The sequence below is a fragment of the Bison bison genome, unplaced genomic scaffold (assembly GCF_000754665.1).
Source record: "Bison bison bison isolate TAMUID 2011002044 unplaced genomic scaffold, Bison_UMD1.0 scf7180017864053, whole genome shotgun sequence".
In the NCBI taxonomy this organism is placed as follows: Eukaryota; Metazoa; Chordata; class Mammalia; order Artiodactyla; family Bovidae; genus Bison; species Bison bison.
This window is the reverse complement of record NW_011494625.1, coordinates 518,887-541,238: the sequence shown is the minus strand read 5'-3', so window position 1 is coordinate 541,238 and position 22,352 is coordinate 518,887. Positions and strand designations below refer to the sequence as shown.

Below are 22,352 nucleotides of genomic sequence, written 5' to 3'. Positions count from 1 at the left end.
TCTCTCAGCCTGCAGTAGCAGAGACGTTCACACCTGTTGCCCAGGATGTTAACAAGGCGGGAGGTCCAGTGCGGGGTATTACGTGCCCACTGGAAGTGCCTGGAGCTTAGTAGGCGTTCGGTGAACGTTAATACTACTCTTCTTTGGGGATTAAATTCTCAGGCTTTATCTCTGGCAACCATGGAATTTGAAAAAGTTAAGATGGATGGAAGTTAAGATGGATGGTGGCGATGGCTACACAAAAATGTGAACGTATTTAATGCCGCAGAACTGTACATTTAAAAATGGCTCAAATGGCATATTTATTTTGTGCATATTTTACCACCGTAAAACAAAGAAAGTATTGGGTTTGTTTCAAATTCTAGAGCTGGGAAGCTTTTTTGAATGGAGTCAGCAGGAAAACTTAAAAGAAAGTCCTTGTCTTTGAAAGAGACATGACTCGTGGCATCTCGAGTGGACCCTGCCTGGGGAGGTGATTCCGATGCCTGGAAAGCACACGCAGCTGACGGGCACGCAGCTCACAGTCCCAGGAGGCAGTTAGCTCGGAGAGGTTGGTGAGGAGCAGAGAGGCTCCTTGAACAGACAGACATCTGCTTCCAGCTGCAGCCGGTGTTAGTTTGCAATGGCTGTGGTTTGTTTGTTTGTTTGTTGTTTCCCTTCTTGGCCTTATTACGGTTTGATATGCAAATAAAAGTTGTGTATATTTAAGTGTATGGCATGATGTTTTCATACCCACACACACTCTGACATGATTGTCACAGCCGACCTGACTAAAATCCTACCCACAGTCTCCTTTGTGTGGTGAGAACACCGCGATTTGCTCTTAGCAGATTGCAAGTGTGCAGAACATCCTTTGGAACTGAAGATGGCCACCCTTAGGTCTCCGCACCGGTCTAATCTTATCAGTCAGAGTTTGTGCCTTTTGATCAGTACCCGTGTCCCCTCCCCCATCTGGTAAGCGCCGCTCACCCTAGTACTCTCTGAGTTTGGCTTTTTTTCTTTTTATCTCCACATGCACATGAGATCGTGCAATACTGTCTTTTGTGTCTGTCCCAGCCCAGTGTCCTACGGGTCCATGCACATTTTCACAGATGGAGGGATTTTCTCCTTTTTATGGGCGAGTAATACTGCTTTGTCTGTACGTGCACGCACATATACACAGCATTCTCTTTTGTCCATTCGTCTTTCAACAGACACTGGTAGCTTCTGTCTCCTGGTTGTCAGAAGCAATGCTGACTGTGGGCGTGCAGAGATCTCTTCACGGGACTGGTTCCATTCCTCTTGGGTATAAACCCAGAAACGGGGATGCTGGATCAGACAGCGGTTCTGTTTCTGATGTTTTTGGAACCTCAATTCTGATTTTCACGAGTATAAACCTGTACCAGTTTATTATTCACTTTGTTTTATTGGAAAATATGAACAAACAGTAGAGAGAACAGTATAATGAGCTCGGAGTACCCATCACCCTTCTCCCGCCTCTCGTAATTACATCTTCATGGCCAACAGCATTCTAACACATATGCCCACCTATGTTATTTGAGAAAATGTATGTTTTATGTGAAGCTATTTTAGTACACACTTGGAAATACAGATTATTTTGTGAAACATAACTACAATACCATTATTATAATGAACATACTAACAGTAATTTTTAATATCATCAAGTATGTGTGTTCAGTTGCTCAGTCATGTCCAACTCTGTGTGACCCCATGGACTGTAGCCCACCAGGCTCCTCTGTCCATGGGATTTTCCAGGCAAGAATACTGCAGTGGGTTATCATTTCTTTCTGTATCAAATACACAGTGTTTAAATTTTCAGATTATCTCACTAATAAATTTTCTTAATTTTGTATGTTTGACTTAGGATTCAAATAAAGTTTTAGATGATGTCTCTTACCTGTGGGTTAGCCCGTATCTTCCCCCACACGCTCTTGTTTTTCCTTGTCATTTGCTGAAGAAGTAAGTTCGTATGTCTTGAGTTTTGCTGGTTGCCTCTTTATTTTGTCATTTATCATATATAAAAGTTGATAGTTGGATCTTAACCAGCCGGATACTTACACTTGGCTAGATGCTAGACTCACCTGGGAAATTTAAAAGAAACTCTGGCATGTGCAGATAGTCGGGCAGTTTTTAGGTGAAGTTAGACAAAAAGTCACCTCATCCCCCAGCACTTCCACTCCAGAAGAACTGAAGCAGTTATTTGAACAGAACCTTGGGCAACAATGTCCATAGCAGCACTGTTCACAACAGCCAGAGATGCAGACAGCCCAGGTAGCCTTCACCTGAAGCAAAGGGCTGGACACACAAGGACGTGTGCGTGCAGCAGAAATCAGCCTTGAGGTCTGCGAGTTCCTGATCACACCAGTAAAAGAAGCCGGCCCAAAGCCACACGCTGTACGGTTCCATCTCTAGGAAATAATTCAAGATAAGGAGACCCGGAGAGACACGAATAAATCCATGGGGCTGGGGGTGGGGCGGGGCCTGACTGTTGGGGGTGCGAGGTTTCCTTTGATGAGGGGGGCGGTGACCAGGCCCCGGGCTGGACGGCGCCAGTGCTGGGTATAGCACGTGACTGTCACTGATGCCAGCAGTGGGCTCTCTCTACCTGCCTCAGCTCTGCAGCCTGGCCTGAGGGGCCGAGGGCGCTTCTGTTTGAATAACGTGGGGCTTCTGCTTAAAATACTAATTACAAGGGACAGAAGCACTTTCAGAGGATTTGTGCTGGAGTACAAAGATGATGGAGTTTGGTCTTTCCAGGCCAGGAGCTGGCCATCTCCTCCCTCCATTCCCTGACCCTTGAGAGGCTTACTTAGCTCTGATAAAGTAGCGAGGTGTTGTTATGGATATATATGTATTTGGAAAGGCCATAGGTTTGGAGTCAGAAGACCTGGCTGGGTTGGACTATGTCAGCTCCATAATTCGTGTACCAGTTGTAAAAGTATAGGCAGGTCACTGAATTCTTCTGATTCCCTTTATTCATCCAGAAGAGGTATGTATCATGTAGTGATAGGATATTTGTAAAAATTAAGGGAGAAACTAAAATTAAAAGATATTTTTAATGAAATTAAAAAGATGGTTTATCCTTGTAACGAAAGCTATGAAAACCCTCGACAGCATATTAAAAAGCAGAGACATCACGTTGCCAAAAAAGGTCCATCTAGCCAAAGCTATGGTTCTTCCAGTAGTCATGTATGGATATGAGAGTTGGACCATAAAGAAGGCTGAGCGCTGAAGAATTGATGCTTTTGAACTGATGCTGGAGAAGACTCTTGAGAGTCCCTAGGACTGCAAGGAGATCCAGCCAGTCCATCCTAAAGGAGTTCAGTCCTGAATATTCATTGGAAGGTCTAATGCTGAAGCTGAAGCTCCAATACTTTGGCCACCTGATGCGAAGAGCTGACTCATTGGAAAAGACCCTGATGCTGGGAAAGATTGAAGGCGGGAGGAGAAGGGGACGACAGAGGATGAGATGGTTGGATGGCATCACCGACTGAATGGACATGAGTTTGAACAAACTCCAGGAGATAGTGAAGGACAGGGAGGCCTGGCATGCTGCAATCCACGGGGTCACAAAGAGTCGGACACGACTTAATGACTGAACAATAACAACAAAAGGGAGAAGCTAAGCAGTTAAGCCACTCAGCCTGGTACCTGCCCAGAAAATGTGACTTTCCTCATGATGGATTGCTCAGCAGGTGAAGCGGGGGGCGGGGGTCACAGAGGAGGGTCAGGGTGAGATGCAGAAACGCCCCTGTGCTCACCCTGGGGTTGTCCTGAAAGCCACAGTCATGGAAACCTTGGGGTGAAACCAGGTCAGAATCCCCCACCTGCTGGTCAGTCCTGGCCTGCCCCCTGGGGGCCCAGGACTGTGCAAAGAAGCAGCTCTGAGTTCGGGGCAGAGTTGTGAAGCCAGGATGTGTGATGGTTGCCTCTCAATTATGATTGTATTGTGCTTTTTCTTTTCCACCCAAATTGTATGCTCCAGGTCATTAACTGTTCTTCTACAATGTCATTTTTAATGACTGCACATTGAGGATACGCTTTAAGAGAAAGTGAAGGGCAACTCTCTGGCAACTAAATCAAAAGTCTAATCAAGAGTAAATTAACCTGAGAAGTGGAAGACTTTTTACGATTTTCTTTGGCCAAGTCCTTGAATGTCTGGCTCTGTTTTGTTTTGGAGGAGTGATATCAGAATCTCCCACTGTAGCTTTGCTTCCATCCAGCTCTCCTTTGGTTTCTGATGGTCTCCGCTTTGTGTGCTCAGCCGTGGTCTTCTCCAGTGTCGCAGGTCTACGCCTGCGACAGCTTTTTCGTAAATGCTGCTCATTATTCAATCTAGTGTTTTAGACTCAACTTTACCTGGTCTAAGGTTAATGTAAACTGGTATTCCCCCACCCCCCTCACCCCGAGTGTGCCTCGTGTATCTTAATTCATCCCTCGATTTTCAGTCTTTATCAGATACTTTTGCTTTTGGAGTCTTGTTATCTGCCCCTGTGGTCCTGTTTCATACAGGGGCTGATATGGCTGACTTTGTTCCTGTCGTCTCATCCTGTTATTTATCACGATTTGTTTTCTCTTCTTCACCTCTCCATCTTTATTGGTCTGGGAACTCTGTTCTGCTCTTCTGTATCTTTGGTGACTGTCTCCTGTAGGCGGATGCAGAAACTTAGATGTGTATGCTTTTCACTGTTATTTGAAAAAGGATGTTTGGTTTTCCATCAAGACACCCCATCTCCCTGTGTGTTCAGTCACTCAGTCATGTCTGATTGGTTGCAATCCCGTGGACTGTAGCCCACCGGGCTCCTCTGTCCATGGGATTTCCTAGGCAAGAACACTGGAGTGGGTTGCTATTTTCTGCTCCAGGGGATCTTCCCGGCCCACGGAGCCACCCCGTCCCCGCGCATGCGCACATTTCACAAGTATGTTACAGCCGTGTTTCCCCCTGAGTCTAAGCGCTCCGACCACACTGCCTGCCATTGGCCGCTCCCAGCAGCGTTGTTACAGTCAGACATTCGGGTCAGGTTCCTTCTGTCTGGCTCCTAGGTTCCCTTCAATTCAGTTCATTTCAGACTCTCAGTCGTATCCGACTCTTTGCAACCCCATGGACTGCAGTGCACCAGGCCACCCTGTCCATCACAAACTCCCAGAGTTTACTCAAACTCACATCCGTGGAGTTGGTGATGCCATCCAACCATCTCATCCTCTGTCGTCCCCTTCTCCTTCTGTCTTCAGTCTTTCCCAGCATCAGGGTCTTTTCCAGTGAGTCAGTTCTTCACATCAGGTGGCCAAAGTATTGGAGTTTAAGCTTCAGCATCAGTCCTTCCAATGAACATTCATGACTGATTTCCTTTAGGATGGACTAGTTGGATTTCCTTGCAGTCCAAGGGACTCTCAAGTCTTCTCCAACACCACAGTTCAAAAGCATAAATTCTTCGGCGCTCAGGTTTGTTTGTAGTCCAACTCTCACATCCATACATGACTACTGGATTGATTCCTTATGTGTATTGTTATTTTCTCTGTTGCCTCTCTGGTGTTCGGGTCTGGTCGTTAGCCTGCCCTGCATGGCTGCAGTTCCGGAGGTGACAGAGGGACAGGGTCCCTCCCCTCAGGGACCCATGCAACAGCAGTGCCAGCAGCTGCCTGTCCTCCGGGCGATCTGGCCCGGGCACCGCGTCTCCCACTGCTGCAGCCGTCCTGCTCTGGGGCAAGTGCAGGCTGGCCCCGGGTAGGAGAGCCCATGTCCCAGCCCTGCTCAGCGCCAGCGGGCATCTGCAGCTTGTGGCCCAGCAGCCTGGTGCTCTCCACGGTGGCGTAGGCACAGGTAGGGCTTCCTGATGCTGGCGCCCCCAAACAGCAGGGTGTTCAGGGAGCAGGTGTGTCACTCACCAGGGCAGCACCCCCATCACAGGGGGTTCAGAGGTCTGTGCCTTCAGTCAGGTGGTCTCTCGGTGTCCACTGCCGTGTTCTTTTCAGCCTGGCTTTGGGGTGGGGAAGAGAGAAGGGAGCCCCGTCACTCAGGTGTGCCAGGGTACATCCACCCCAGGGTTTTTCAGGAGGCTCCCGGCCCTGGGAAGGTGCGGCCATGGCTGACGGCCGGTCCCCACATCCCTGCGTCTCACACAGCAATGCTGGCACGGCGGGTGCTGAGGGGCACAGGCCGCTGCTGAAAAGAAGGACAGAGGGATGTGTGTATCCTGACCCAGGGGTGCTGAGTGTGAGAGGCGGGCTGTGGGGACGTGGGCGTGCTCGTTCCTCCTCCTTCTGTGTCTGCTGTCGCCACCATTTCTCACGTGAAACAAGGTGGGCACCTGCCCCCGGGCATGGCATCCACTCAGGAGCTGCTGGGTGTGGGGGTTGGAGAGACTGTCCCGGGGGGCTGGGTCACGGGGGCAGTGCCCAGGGCGGGGGGTGGAGAGGGTGGGTGCTCATCCTTTTCTCTGGGGGCACCTGCTCACTCCTGCCTTCTCAGCACCTGGCCAATTACGCCCACACTGGGCCGGCCAGCCAGGAGGTGGGCACCCTCACAGCCCGAGCCTTCCGCCATGCCGGGCGCCTCTGGGTTGCACTCTGGACACCCGGTGCCGTGACCCCGACTGGACCCGCTGTGTTCGTCGCTCTGGACGTTGTGAGTCTCTTAGTGCGGCCGTCTCAGGTGTCGCCGCCCTGCTCCCCAAACCCACGGTTGGGGACTCGCAACCAAGCGGAGCAGTGCGTGACCGCGCCCCATGCCGTCCTTGTCCAGTGAGGCGCAGAGCACGGCCTGGCGGCAGGCCTCCAGAAGCCAGCCGTCGCCTACCTCAGTACTTGTCTTTTTATCTGACGTTTTCACGTTTGTCTAAAGCAGCTCTTTAATTTGAATTGGTTCACACTGACCCTGGAAAAAGGGTCCTGTAGGGATGGCAGAGCACAGAGCGGCCTGACTGTCCGAGAACACGTGTGGACAGCGTTCCCCAGGCTGGGTGTAAAGGTGCAAGCCGGAACCCGCTGGCCCCAGCACCGGCCCTGGGACTTTAGCCGCAGGTCACCTCACCTAGTGGCCGATTCTTGCGCTACCTGGGCCTGGCCTGGCCTGGGGCCCGCGTGCAGGCCCAAGGGGTGGCAGCGTGACTGCTCACGGGCTTCTCTCTGGCGGTTTGCCTGGCTCCTGCAGTCACCACCCTGGGGAGGGGCCAGCTCTCGTGCTGACGTGATCCTGGGTTCTGCCCACTTCCAAGAGAGCTTGGTAAAGCCCCTCCAGCAGCACTTCAGCAGCTGCAGGTGCTGACCTGCCCCCGGGTGGCCTTCGCCTCACAGAGCTTCCCCACCCACCCCGGGGACTCGGGGCCGCTGGCCGGCAGACGGTCGGCCTCTAGTGTCCCTCCCGGGGCCAGCTCTGCACCCGTCCCTGGGGCCGAAGGACGGGGAGTGCGGTGGGCGCTGGCCAGCAGGTCTCCTGCTTTACCCGAGCAGCATTCCTCAAGTCTGAACTCTCTGGAGCGCCCCCTGGTTCCTGGCTCTGCCCTCTTCTCTGGAGCCCTTCATGGCGCTGAGCGGGACCAGGTCGCCTCACACGGCTGCATTTCTTGCGACAGCACCTAGCCCCGTAGATGCTGGCTCTGAGAAACAAGAACTGCGTGAACTGTCTGACGGGGCTTCTGTTAGGAGGCCCAGGCTGGGCAAGGGGGCTGTGGGCACACACACTGTCCACCGTGGGCCAGCTGGAAAGACGCGTTTGTTCTGCCAAACCGTCAGACCGTCCAGAGGGTCAGTTGTCAAGCAAATGCTCACTTTTAGAAAGTAGTTTTGCAAGATCCATCAAGAGCTATAAAAATATTCATACCTATTTACCCAATAATCCCATTTTTAGAAACCTTTTATAAGCAAAATCAGAGATACTATAAAAGGTTTATACATGAGAATGGTAACCCCAAGACTGAGCAAAAATTCCACAAATACTCATCATATGAGAATGATTAAATAAATTATGCCTCTTCACAATGCGGCTTTGTCCATTATTAAAAATATCCTTTCAAAGACTCTTTCATGACATAAGGATATAAAGTTAAGTTTTAAAAAGTTATGATTCTAAATTTAAATATTCTTCTTCAATATATGTGCATACATTTTAAATGTATAAGTGAATAAAAAGACTAGACAAAAAAATGCTAAAATATTAATAGCCACATACTCTAAAACAGGTATTGCGGGACAAAAGGAGATCTGTCTAAGTCTCCGTGTGGCTTCGTTCAAACTTCAGAAACTTTCAGACTGTCCGTTAATGGCACTTCCCCAGGTGATAGTAACATTGCTTCCACTTATCCTGGGCGCACCTTCTTCTTTGCAGTGACCTTTTTTATCAGTCATCATATAGTCTACAATTAAAATTCACAGTATGCATTCATATCAGTTAGGATTTGGTTTACTTGTGTATAACAAAAAACCCAAATAACACATTTAAAAATATAGACATTTATTTTTCTCTCACATAAAAGTTGGCAATAAGCTAGTTAAGGTGGCTGGTGGCTCCACAGTCATCGAAACCTCAGGCTTCTGCTTCCTGCCTCTCATCTTCAGTGTGATGAGGCAAACTTACCTCCTAGTGCTAGAATGGCTGCAGATGCTCCAGCCATCAGGTTACAGTTACCTCCCTCCTTGTCTGTCTCCCCTCCCAGACTCTGAGCTGCCTGAGGGCAGGATCAGTCTCAGTCTCCCCTGAGCGCAGTCCTGGTACAGGAGGTGCCCGCCACTCATCTGTGTCTTGGCTGGGAGTGGGCTGCCCTTCACCCCTCCTCCAGGGCTCCTGGGGGCTTTCCCTCAACAAATGCCCCTAAATCATCTCTGCGGCTAAGCCCTCTGATCTCTGCTTGCTTCTCTTGTCCTCTCGTCAGTGGTCGTAGGACTGGGGGCCCCAGGGCCACAGCATGCCTGGGTCACCTGCCCTGCCTTTGAGGGGCTCCCCGGGAGACCTGGATGGACACATGCCCTCGAAGGTGGCCCAGGTGGGGGCAGCAGGCTTCCCAGCATCCCTCTGTTTGCTGCCGGCCGGGGGAACATTAGGAGATGGAGCCGGCCCCTCGGGAGGTGGCAGGAAGCCCGTTACCTGCCCGCACTGCAGCACACGTGTGACTGTCCTGGGGCGCTCACACCCTATAGGCACCAACGGTGCTGCGGGTCCAAAGCAGAGGACTGTGAAGATTTGCTGGGAGCCTCCAGGGCTCTCTTACAGACGAGGATGCTGAGACCAGAGGACAGGTGGACAGTGAGACAGGTGCGTGAAGAGCCAGGCTCTGCCCGGTGTGGACAAGGCTCACTCACGCTTTACGGTAAAACTCCATCCTGACGGAAGAACCGGTCCTAAGGGCCGGAAATCCTGTGGGTGCGGAGTCACTGTGCATGAGGCAGCCTGGGTCTCACCATCTCAGGATAGCCTGCCTCTGGGGCTGTTCCAGGGGCGAGAAGGCGTGAATGGGAACTTTGCACTGTCCCCAAGGCGGGGGAACTGGTTGGGGGCGGTGGGTACGGTGCCAGGACGCAGCCAAAGCAAAGCCGCGACTGCACTCTGCCCACAGCACAGTCTCCAGAATGACGCACGTCTGTGGAGACGCTCTTTCTGAGTTTTCACAGCTAACGGAGCCCGAGTTCCTGATCTTTGTGTTCTCTTTGCCTCCAGGTCCACATTGGCCAAATGTATTCAACCGACAAGCTTGTCATTGAGAATCAAGAGAAGCCCCGGGCCTGGGAGCCGGGACCAGCCTCCAGCAGCAGCAGGACCACCGGCAGCACCGTCCCGCTTGCCGTGGGGCCCCCAGCAGGCCTCGGGGGGCCTCCGCACCAGCTTTAAATAGCCTCACTCTGCCTGCCCTCCAGGGACTGATGAACTGAGCGACGTGTCCCCTCTTCTGCAGCCTTGGTGACAGAGGTCGGCTGGCGCCGGCTGTCCTCTGTTCAAGCGTCAGGATGAAGAGCTGGAGTGCCTCGAGGGAAGGCCGTGTACAGTGGAGTCTCGTCCACCCCACCCCACCCTGTGGCTCCGCAGCACCTGTATAGAGCATTTCCAGACGTGTTTCTCGGTCCTTGACAATAAATGGAAGCATCTCCCTGGCCTTCTCTGCCAGACACACGTGTCTTCATGACTAATGCGCTTTTGGGTCCTGCTGGTGCTGGGCCTGCAGAGGGCGGTGGGGAGCCCAGCAGGGAGGGTCCAGCCCTGAGCCGAGTGTCCCCTTTGCAAAGACAAGTCCACACACTGGAAGAGATCCAGGGACGGAGGGGAGCAGGGTGCATCCTACCGCTGAGACCCAGGCCCAGCGTGACCACAGAGGTTCCCTGTGTGTGGCTGCTCACCTGGGGACGGTCCTACAACCCGATGCCCAGGGTGGTCTCAGGATGACTGACATCAGCCCCACCCCAACCTGTTTTGAATCAGAATCTTCAGTCTGACACACCCCAGGGGACTCCAGTGTACGCTGAAACGTGCGTCGCAAAGCTCACTCACTGAGACACAGTCACCTGGAGAGATTGGAGTTTTTAAAAAGAAATTTCTCAGCACTTCATATTCTGACTTGATAAGTGACAGATGAGGCATAGTTATTTATTTGTTGTGTTGTTCAGTCGCTAAGTCGTGTCCAATTCTTTGCGACCCCATGGACTGCAGCAGGCCAGGCTCCCTGTCCATCACCAACTCCTGTAGTTTACCCGAACTCATGTCCATCGAGTCGGTGATGCCATCCAGCCATCTCATCCTCTGTCGTCCCCTTCTCCTCCTGCCTTCAGTCTTTCCAGCATCAGGGTCTTTTCCAGTGAGTCAGTTCTTCACATCAGGTGGCCAAAGTATTGGAGTTTCAGCTTCAGCATCAGTTCTTCCAGTGAATATTCAGGGTTGATTTCGTTTAGGACTGACTGGTTTGATCTCCCTGCTGTTCAGAGAATTCTCAAGAGTCTTCTCCAACACCAGTTCAAAAGCATCAATTCTTTGGCACTCAGCCTTCTATATTGTCCAGCTCTCATATCCATACATGATTACTGGAAAAACCATAGCTTTGACTGAACTGACCTTTGTCAGCAAAGTAATGTCTCTGCTTTTTAATGTGCTGTCTAGGTTGGTCACAGCTTGTTTTCCAAGGAGCAAGAGTCTTTTATTTCATGGCGGCAGTCACCATCTGCAGTCATTTTGGAGCCCGAGAAAATAGTCTGTCACTGTTTCCCCATCTGTTTGCCGTGAAGTGATGGAACCTGATGCCATGATCTTAGTTTTTTGGATCTTGAGTTTTAAGCCAGCTTTTTCACTCTCCTCTCTCACTTTCATCAAGAGGCTCTTTAGTTCCTCTTCACTTTCTGCCATAAGGGTGGTGTCATCTGCATATCTGAGGTTATTGATATTTCTCCTGGCAATCTTGATTCCAGCTTGTGCTTCATCCAGCCCGGCATTTCTCATGATTGACTCTGCATAGAAGTTAAATAAGCAGGGTGACAGTATACAGCCTTGACGTACTCCTTCCTGATTTGGAACCAGTCTGTTGTTCCATGTTCAGTTTTAACTGTTGCTTCTTGACCTGCATATATTCTTCTCAGGAGACAGGTGAGGTGGTCTGGTATTCCCATCTCTATAAGAATTTTCCAGTTTGTTGTGATCCTCACAGTCAAAGGCTTTAGTGTAGTCAATGAAGCAGAGGTAGATGGCTTTTTGGAATTCCCTTGCATTTTCTATAATCCAGCAGATGTTGGCAATTTGATCTCTGGTTCCTCTGCCTTTTCTAAATCAGAGGAACCATAGTTCAAATCACCAACAATAATTTATAATTTTTAAATTTCTCCTGGTCTTTTTAATGTTTAGCCAGTTCAGGAAACTCTGCTCTTTGAGTATGTTACAGGTAGAAACAATATTCGTGTGAATTTATCCTTGAAAACACATCAGTTCAAAACAGGAAAAGAAGGAATTACTAACCTACTTCTGGGGGAGTTTATTTGGACACCAGTTTTTTGTTGCTTACCGCCTCCCTCCATCTGCAGTACTAAGTGATTTTATGACTCGTGTGTTTGGGTTTACACCAGGCTCGTGTAAACAGCCACAGGTCCCAACGTGGGGACTGTCGCCGACGTGCCGCTGCAGCACTCCCCACGTCACTGTAATTCTCACAGTCACGGGCGTCCTCCCGCCCTGGTGAAGACCGTGTCTGCCCGCCTCGTCTGTGGATGGTAGATGGTGTTGGGACACTGCATTCAAATGGTCCCAACATGCGTTCGTGACGTCTGGCCCTAACCAACTGCTCCAGGACGCTCTGGCCCACGTGTGCCCGTGAGACCCATCCCTGCTCAGTCCTAAGCCTGTTCCCCCTGTAAACCCAGATCTTTGCATGTCTTAGGGCCACGGTGTGAGAGCACCACTCAGCAGATGGTGACATGGTGGGAGGCAAACCTCCCCACCGCCCCAGCTGGCTGTCCGGGGGCAGCGTCTCAGCCTGGGTGTGTGGCTCCGGGGCCCATTCTCCTCTGCCCAGGCAGGGGTGTGGTCGCTCAGAAACAACTGCGTGGGACCAGGGTGCCGCCAACAGATGTCAGCTCTGATGTCACTCCACGAAGGAAGCCTCCAGAGCCTCGCACCGCCCTTCCCCTCCCGCTGAATTCACTTAGCAACTGGAACGAGAAGATCCTATTTGTTCTCAGAGGTGAGGTGAGCCCTGTCCACAGAGACTCTGCCACCAAGCGAGTCCCCTCCGTCTCCCTCCACCTGCGGCCTCACCCGAGTGAACCACCGTGCCCCCCGCCCTCGGAGGGAACGACAAGCATGCAATCCCCACACCAGGGAGCAGGTTCCCTGGGCTGCACTGGGAGGGCGTCTCCTGGACTCCCCAGCCATGGACACAACGCACCTTGATGGACACGGTAGAACCCAGATGATCCAGACTCGACTGAAGACAACCGTAGGGACCACGTTTTAACCGTTCCGCCTGTTAAACTGCAGTAGCCCCTCGACAGTGGCCCCGGTGAGACGCAGAAGCCACGAGAAGCAGCACATGGGTCGTGGGCAGGGACACAGCCGGGGAGGTCAGCGGACGAAGGCGGGCCCCTCGCTGGTGCTCCATCCTAGGAACCAAGGGAGCAGCCCACGAGGACGTGCACTCCGCAGATCCCAGGGGTGCGTCTCTTTGTTACAGAGGATCTGGAGCAAACTCAACCTTGGTAAAGAAAGCAGGCTTTTTCTCTGACCGTTTGCCCTGAGTCTGTGGGCAGGGCTCACCTCACCCCTGAGAACAGAGGATCTTCCCATCTCAGTCTGTCTGCAGCCCTTGGTCCTGCAGGGAAACTTCCATGAAAATGGCTTCTCCTGTCGAGATCCACATGGGGCGTAAGACAGATACTTTTGCTCAGGAGATGCTCAAAGGCAAAGCTTTAAGTCCAAAGACCCTCAGAGCAGAGCCCTCCGAGATGAATCTGGGAGACCGCTGCCACTAACACCTACAGCAGACAAAGCTGGTGTCTTGTTGTCTTGAAGTTAGACACCACCAGTGGAGCGGGAACTGCACTGCTCTCTGACCCAGCGTCCCTGCGCCCACCCGAGGGCCGTTGTCAGGCATCGACGTGCGGGCGGCCCCTCCCCGAGGAGCTGGACTTGCAGGGGTCATGGCTCAGCAGGAAAACGGCTTCCTACAAACGACCCGCATCCTTTTCCTTCTAAAGTGATGAGCTTTCCTAGGAAGTTAGAAACCTTTTCCTCTCATCAGCCAGAAAGTTACAGGGAGCCCCTCATAAATGTCAAGTTAAACATTGTGAAAATATTTCCGTAGAACTTCCCTTCAGTTACTGAGTGAATTCAGGTGACTACGTCTGTCTTGAACACAGAGACAGTTTAATAACAACATAACTGGTTCTAAGTTTTTAAAGGAGTAATTTTTTTTTGCCTTTAAAAAATGTATTTATTGAAGTAACGTGGACTTAAAACGTGTTAGTTTCAAGTGTACAGCATAGTGACTCTTTTTTTTTTAGATTTGTACAGGGTCTTAGAAAAATGAATTTGTTATTCCATGGAAGGAGTACTTTCCATTTAGGTGCACCTCTTGCCTGGAAAGTCCCATGGACGGGGGAGCCTGGTGGGCTGCAGTCCATGGGGTCAAGAAGAGTCCGACACAACTGAGCGACTTCACTTTCAATTTTCACTTTCATGCATTGGAGAAGGAAATGGCAACCCACTCCAGTGTTCTTGCCTGGAGAATCCAGGGACGGAGGAGCCTGGTGGGCTGCCGTCTATGGGGTCGCACGGAGTCGGACACGACTGACGTGACTTAGCAGCATGTGATTAAGAAGCACATGTAGGATACACGATTGAGGACTCCAATATTAATGCTCAGAGTCTCGTCTTCCACTCACACTTCAACCATGGAGCATATTTAGGATTATTAATTTGCCAGATTTTAGCATGTATTTTTATTTCTAAAAACACAGCCTTTCACTTCCTCATGGGACTCTACAAACAGAAACTTGTTCAGAGAGGAAAAACGATGTATCAATAACCCAGACTGCAAAAATAAATAAAACATTTATTTTAAAAAAAAAATTGGAAGACAGGAATATGGTGTGGTGGGAGGAATGCAAATGCTGGGGAAAAAAATCCAGCCACTGAGGCGGAAAGGTAAAGACTTGGGTCTAATTTCACGTTCAGCTCATGAACATCAACTTCATGTTCCAGGGTCCCAGGGCTGCTGCTGCTGCTAAGTCGCTTCAGTCACGTCCGACTATGTGCGACCCCAGAGACGACAGCCCACCAGGCTCCCCCGTCCCTGGGATTCTCCCGGCAAGAACACTGGAGTGGGTTGCCATTTCCTTCTCCCAGGGCTGACCAGACCCCTAATGACCTTTCCAGCTCTAAAAGCCTGCAATTCCGGTTAAATCAAAAGGAAAGAAACCATCCTGCAGACCATCTGAATGCTAGTCTCGTTTTCGTTTTTCCTTTGGCCATACCTTGTGGCTTGCAGTGTCTTAGTTCCCCAGCCAGGGTTGAACCCGCACCCTGGCAGTGAGAACACCGAGTCCCAACCGCTGGACCACCAGGTATTCCCTGAATGTTAGTTTTTGGCACAATCAGCAAGAAATCTTCAGCATCCGTCCCCAGCTTCGTGTGGAACTTCGGTGCTGTTTGGAGCCAGCCAGAGCACTCAGCCCAGCCAGTGGCCCACAGGAATATGGATTTGGGATGGACTGGGCAGTGAAGCCAGCTGGACTCCTACAGAGGCACAGAGAACCAACTCATGGTGGAGGCCCATGGCCCCTCGGGTTCCTCCCCAGCCAGCAGTTCAGAGTCTGAGTCAACAAGTGTGTTTCTGGCTTCTTCTAAATTGAGCACTTTTTCTCCCTGGCTTCTGCTGCTTCTGTGATTCCTCAAGGAGAATTTGAACCCAGTTGAGAAAGAAAAGGGACATCTGCCTCTTGCTCACCAGCAGTAACTGTCCCTGTCTTCGCAGCAGGTTCAAAAGAAAGTTCTGAATGTACTCGGCAGAGCACTCAGTTTGGGGTTGAGGCACGCGGAGGCTGACACCAGCCAGGGGTCCCCGCCCCCGAGAGTCTGGCTTCATGGCTGGGGAGCTCCACTAAACACCTGGAGAACAACCAGAAAACCAGCCAGTGCTGGCCTGGGCGCGCGAGCAAGAGAGCAGGCTGGGCAGAGGGAGCTCGCGGAGATCCTGGGGCTGGAACAGCCTGGGGGTGTGAAGACTCAGGTCAGGAGGTGGAGGGCGTATCGGAAGGCAGGCACCCCGTAAGTGGGAGCGAAGACGGTGCAGGAAGTCCTGGCTCTTCAGCAGCTTCCTGGGCTTCACAAGGGGCTCAGTGGCAAAGAACCCACCTGCCAATGCAGGAGACAGACCCAGGTTCGATGCCTGGGTCAGGAAGATTCCCCTGGAGCAGGAAATGGCAACCCGCTCCAGTGTTGTTACCTGGAGAATCCCGTGGACAGAGGAGCCTGGGGGCTATAGTCCAAGGGGTCACAAAGAGTCAGACACGACTTACAGGCGGTCCAGTGGTCAAGACTCCACGCTTCCACTGCAGGGGGCGTGGGGTCAATCCCTGGTCGGAGAACTAAGATCCCACGTGCAGAGTGGCCAAAAATTTTTTTAAAAAATAGTGTGTGCTTGACGCGCCACAGAGAGCCTCCCTTCAAGCTCACAACCGTGTAGTCAGGCAAGAATCCTGCCCCTGCTTGGCAGATGTGAAAACTCACGCTCTCTAGGGAAGGGACATGTTTGAAAGCGCAGGGACAGCGAGGCCGAGCCGTGTCCGCGGCCGGCCAGGCTCACCTGGAGCGGGTGCGTCGCTCCCACGTGAGGCCACCTACAGGCAGCCAGCGCGCTTCTCTGCTAGCACCGCGCCTGGCAACGCTTCACATGCTGCTCAGGAGCAGGTTTTCTTTCTTTAAAAAAAAGTTTAACGGTATTAACTTTTTATCTGAAATGGTTTGAAACTCACAAGTATTTGCAGAAAAAGCAGAGAATTCCCGGGTTCACGTCTCATAACTTACCCCAGCGATAGTATCTCCTGTAACCTTGGCTCACTGGCAGAACCGGGAAATCGATGCTCGGACGCTACTACTGACCCGGGTTCTCCAGCCTCGTGCTAAGGTCTCGGGGCCGCCGCGCTGGGGGCCTGCATGTATATTGCAGGATGTCCACGGCATCCACGGCCTCGACCCTCTCAGTCCAGAGCCCCCCACCGCAGTGGTGAGCCCCGAAAACGTTCCCAGACTCAGTGACAGCTTTCAAGGTCCCAAATCACTTCACGTTCTTTATTCAAATTAGGACTTTGGGTTCAGCACTTTTTTTCAAGTGTAGCACATACAGAAATATCACCATAACAGCAGAGAAGCTCACAGAAAACTTCCTCCAAATTCCTTAGAACTGAAAAGACATTTTCAAACCACAAAGATATAATCATCCTTTTAAAAATCGAGGAGAAACACAGGGGCTGGGTTCGGACTACAGTAGTTCTGAGCTTAAACAGTATCAGAATCACTCTCACAGAAACCTGTTACTCAAGCCAAACTTTCCACCAGGCACATTTTTCAGGCAAATGTCAAAACGAAGGTTAATGAGGTTACTTTCTCTCACATTATTAGCAGGGACTGTTGCAGAATTCCTCACAAGCACATTAAAGTATCCTGTCTGGGAGGGTGAGCAACAAGGACCACTCGGGCCCCCATAGCTCCAGCTTGGGAGGGCAGGCTCTGTGTGCACCCCCACACACACAGCCACGGCCGTCTTGGACCCTGAGACATGCCCCCACCCCTCTGTGAGTCAGAGCTGTCCGGAGCAGCCTCCCTTGAGAGCTCAGGGCTTCCAGATACCCCGGGGTGAGCTGTGTTGCATTTTCAGACCCTGAAGGAATGATGTGGGTAGTTGGTGACATTGCAGTGGCCACAGACTCAACCACACCAGGCTGAAGTCAGACCATCACTCACACAAGGGAGCCCCTGTGCTGAAGCCGGGTCCCGCTACTGACCGTCCCCAGCCTCCACAGTCACGTACAGGTAACGGGTCACAGGTGTCTGTCCTACAGAGAATGGCACCGATGGCTTTAGAAACCCTTGGCTTAACAGACTCATCCCTGGGATCTCCTGAGTCACCTGCACGCTGTCGGGTCAGGGCCCCAGAGCCCTGCCCTGGTCTTCACAGCAGCCTGCAGCCCACCCTGCCCAGGCCAGGGTCTCGGGGCAGGGAGGCCCCGCCACCTGCAGGCCCAGGCCCCACATGGCACGTTCTCTCCCCGGCACCGGCTCCTGGCTCCAGGTTGGCGGGTCATGCAGAGCCGGGCAGCCCCCAGCCTCGGAACTGAAGACTTCGCAGGCCATTCTGAAAGTGTTTCCCCGGCCAGAAAAACTACTCTTTCAGGGCAGTTGCATCAGTACAGAAATTCCGTTTTTTTGTTGTTGTTAATCTTTTAAGATATTTATTTACGGATTTGGCTGCGTCTTAGCTGAGAGACTCAGGGTCTTTACTTGTGGCACGTGAGCTCTAGTTTCCTGGCCAGGGATCGAACCCCAGCCCCTGCATTAGGAGCACAGCGTCTGAGCAGCTGGACCACCAGGGACGTCCCCAGAAAGTCATTAAAAATGACAAAAAAAAAACCCAGCAAAGCCTTAAATGCCATTAACAGAAGCACTTCTGGTTCAGACACTTTGGGATGGGAAAATGAGCAAGGGAATCCCAGATCTAAACGTGGGCTGGTTTTGTTTTTTCCGAAAGAACATATTCTCCTCAACCAGGCTGAAAAGGACATACAAAATGGAATTCTCTAAGCCATTTTAAGTGGTTCTGAATGTAAATGCACATTTCTTTTTATGTAATGTAAAAATCAGACAAAACCTAACTTCCTACAAGAGACATCACCTGTTCCTCCCACTTCGGTTATGAAAAATGCCGATTCAGCTGCATCCGAACAACCTCCTGATGTCAGGAGTTCTTCTCCCAGAGCTGTCCCTGGAGGCGCTGTACCCACAAACACCGTAGAGCCCTGCCAGGCAGCCCCTTTAAGGACCATGAATTTCCCACCACCGTGAACTTCTCACGTGCTCAGGTGGGTGTTTTCTCAACAGAACACGTGTAGCTGTTTCTAGAAAGGCCTTCTGCAGGACTGCGCAGGAATTCTTCAACCTAGAGGTTAAATGTTTCAAGCTCAGTTCACCAGACACCTGCTTTCAGTCTTTACTCCATTCAGAGTTTCAGACCGAGTTTCCCATTTCTGGACACATTAGGAGGCTGCTGGTTCTCCTTGAGCAATGACTTAACAAGTTTCAGAGAATCTGAGCAGTGCCAGCAATACCAATGGGAGGGGTAATTACCCAAGTCTGATTTCTCCAAAATGTCTGGAAGTGTCTCTACAGCATCTTTGCTTTTCCAGAGATGATTGTGTATCTAGATTTCCGGGTTGAAATGGCTCTGAACTCCTGACGTCGTAGACTTCCGCTCTTCTATTAGATTCACCAGGTACATCTCACTGTCACACCTTAACAGCGAGTCATTGATCTTCGCCATCTCCCCGCAGCCCAAAGGTGACTCATTTCTTTCTTTACCAAAAATGTGTCTGTTCACAGAGGGTGAAGCCAAAGAACTAACTCTACAGGATGCAAATACTACATCAAAAAGATTCAAAGGGCTTTCAGTCCTAGTGAGCCTAAAGTTAGAGTGTTTACCTGTCCAGCCACCAGCCTGGGAGGCTGAAAGGCCCACCAAGGGCTGCGTCCTGACAGCCCGCTGATCAGATGGGAGCCTGGAGGAGGACGTGGAGACACAGCAGGTCACCTGGTGGAGCGTGTCCATCCATCACCAGTCCTGAGGAGAAGCAGGGTTGGCCTCTGTCAAAGGGGCTTCAGGCACCGGCCCGCTTACTGACAGTAAGGCCAGGATGGCCCTGCAGGAGGAGAGGAGGGTCACTGGGCTGGGCCCAGTTTCCACTCAGTCCCTTGCCTCTGTGACTGCACAAAGCACACCCCCCATGCTGGCAGACCGTCCAGGCCTGGCATTGCGGGGGCTGGCCGGGCAAAGCTGACTGCAAACAGCCCACTGTTTGTCAGGGCTGTCTGCTAGGCTACAGCACGCACGGTGCCCCCTTTTAACCTACAAACCTGTGTCCCATGATGTGAGCCAGAAATGCACACCAGTACCGTGACGTCACACAAGAGCAGAACCTCCCATTTCTTCCCGAAGGCTGTTCCTTGCACTCCTGACAAAGTACACACGACATAGGTCACAATACCCTACGTGGCTCCAAGCCACACGCTCCTAAGAAACAAGCAGCTGAGTGAGGGAATGAGAAAGCCGAGCAGACTAAAACACGTAAACACCGCTGTGCCAGAGAGCAGAAACATGGGAAACTCATAAAATGATTCGCCAGGAGTCCAAAACAGACCTCCAGAAACTAAACGAGCAGCGGGCTCTGCGTGGCTCAAACCCACAGCATCGCCCAGGAAGCCCTTCCCCTGGTCAGGGCAGGAGGGGTGCGGCAGGCGGGGGCGTGGCCAGGTGGGGAATCACAGCACACGGGTCGGGAGTCGGTCCCCCAGGCCCTGCAGCCGGACTCTAGATGACTACTGCCACCGCCCCCTGCTGCAGGACAGCTCCCGAGCTGTGGTCCTGGCGCCCACACAGAGCTGCCCGGTGTACCCAGAGCTCGGCCAGCTTCCAGGTCCAGTTGCCACACCCGCTGGGCCACTTTATCATTATAAAGTATTTGTTTATAAGCACATGTGAATTAGGTCATCCACATGACCATTTTTTAAAGTCCGCTTTACTCCAACTGTAACTTGTAATTCATTAATTTCTGATGGCTTTCCACTCATAAATCAGTATTTAAACTTTTTCCATGATCAGTTACCTTTGGCAAACACTGCCATAGTCAAAAAGGATATTTTACAAACCAGAGTTCAAACTAAATATTTCTATAGCTTGAGACATCCCATTTTGAGGCATGAAAATATCTGGCAGTTTTTTGTAGCTTGATGTTAATTCCGAGGGGTGCCATAGGTCAGCTGTCTTGACTTTCTATTATTTATTTTTTTCTTCTTCTTTTTTTCCCCTGCGGCATAGGGGATCTTAGTTCCTCAGCCAGGGATCAAACCCTCATTCCCTGCATTCTTAACCACTGGGCCACCAGGGAGGGAAGTCCCACTGCTATTTCTTAGAAGAAGCAGATGGAGTCCCCTCCCCAGTATAGGAATAATTGTACTTATTCCTATAAGTGTACTAAGATACTTATTTGGTGTCTTAGTGTTTACTGTAATCAACCAAGATTACCAAGAGTAAAGCAACCAGTTTTACCTTTACCCAAAGGAGGTTTATGTCAAGTGACAAATTTTTACTAAAAGTTTTAAGTGCTTTGTTAAATATAACTTTCAACATACAGTTTAAAAGAAAAAAAAAATACTACTTCTCTAGAGCAGGGGTTGGCAGACTTTCTCTAACGGGCCAGACAGTAAATATTTTAGAATTTGCCATAAGGTCTCTGTTGCATCTACTCAGCTCCGCACTTGTAGCAGGAAGATGACTGTGGATAACATATACATGAATGTGCATGGCTCTGCTCCTACAAACCTGTACTGACAGGCATGGAAATTTGAATTCTGTACACTTCTTATGTGTCACAAAAATAGTATTCTTTTGAATTCTTCCAACTATTTAAAAATGTAAAAGACATTCTTAGCTCTCAGGACCTACAAGAACAGCCTTCAGGCTGCATCTGGCCCATGGGCTGTAGGTTGCCTACCCTGCTTCTTAGAAAGCAGCTGTGAAACCACCGGTCCCTGAAGATGAGCATTGCAAAATAGAGCTGACTATACTAGCCATGTGCCCGAACACGTGAAAACCAAAGACGGACAGATTACCAAGGGATGACGGAGATTTGAAGAAGTCAAGTCCTCAGGAGGCTCACTGGCCCTGGTCGTGCATGGCCACCTTATCCTGGCATCCACGGCCATCAGCAGTGAATGAAGACCACCAACCAGACTGGTGCCCATAGCTGTAGCCTGTGCCCAGTGGGTTCAGAGCAGGATCTTCTTGGTGGGCAGGCTTCATCCTTCAAGTCACCACTCCCCACTGTGGCTCCAGGAGGCACAGAAAGCTCTTTCCTTCCCTCTTCTCCCGCTGGGGAGTCCAGCCACTGAGAGGCCAGCTTCTCTGACTGCCGATGGCCCATAAGTCCAGCAGCGACCGCGTGCTTTGCCTGCACAAAGGAGCTGGAGGCCGGGACCGGCTCTGGCGGCTCACAGCCAAGGCCTGACGATCACGCTGGCATTTCAACTCAACAAGCATCTTCTTCTGCCCGGGGAAAGAACGACTTATACGAAACATTTTTAAGAACACTAGCCCACTATGGAAAATCTAGGCCCTTTCCACATCCAAGAGGAGGGCTGGGACAAGGGAAATTTGAAAATACTGTGGTTTGCTTATTTTAAAGTGCAGCGGCATCCGCTGAAGATGGCCCAACTGCCAAGGCCTCCCAAACTGCGGGAGCTGAAATATCAAGTAGCAGACATGCACGTGGCCTTAAATTTTCAAAAGGATGTCTGCATGCAAGCGCAAACACTTCCCAGATCCCAATTAAGAGAAAAGGCAGCGAGACGGGAAGGCTCCCGCGGACCCACTATCCATGCCAGCCCTCGGTGCGATGCTTCCACCTCTCCCTGAGAGCTGAGGGGGCGTCCACAGTTAAAAACAAATCCCAAAGGTTTGCAGCCTCGTTCAAGAGTCTTTTATTCGTGGAGAAAGTCACTGCTCGGAATCTTGAGGACTTCTTCCCATTCGATGCAGGGCGAGAATTCCAAAGGCCAAAGCGGCTGGGAAGGCAGGGCGCTTGGCCCGGGCTCCGTGCTTGCTGGCAGGATCCTTCTGGGGGCC

General features: G+C 51.2%; 1 protein-coding gene across 1 annotated transcript in view; it reads left to right on the top strand.

Annotated features, from left to right (window-relative positions):
• The window catches only part of LYRM4 (LYR motif containing 4), a 92,257-nt gene extending 82,160 nt beyond the window's left edge, over positions 1–10,097 (top strand). The window contains exon 3 of the mRNA XM_010835829.1: positions 9,650–10,097. Within this exon, the coding sequence (XP_010834131.1) occupies positions 9,650–9,820 (171 nt within the window). The 3' untranslated portion in view covers positions 9,821–10,097. The remainder of the gene's footprint in view (positions 1–9,649) is intronic.
• The last annotated feature ends 12,255 nt before the right edge of the window (positions 10,098–22,352 follow it).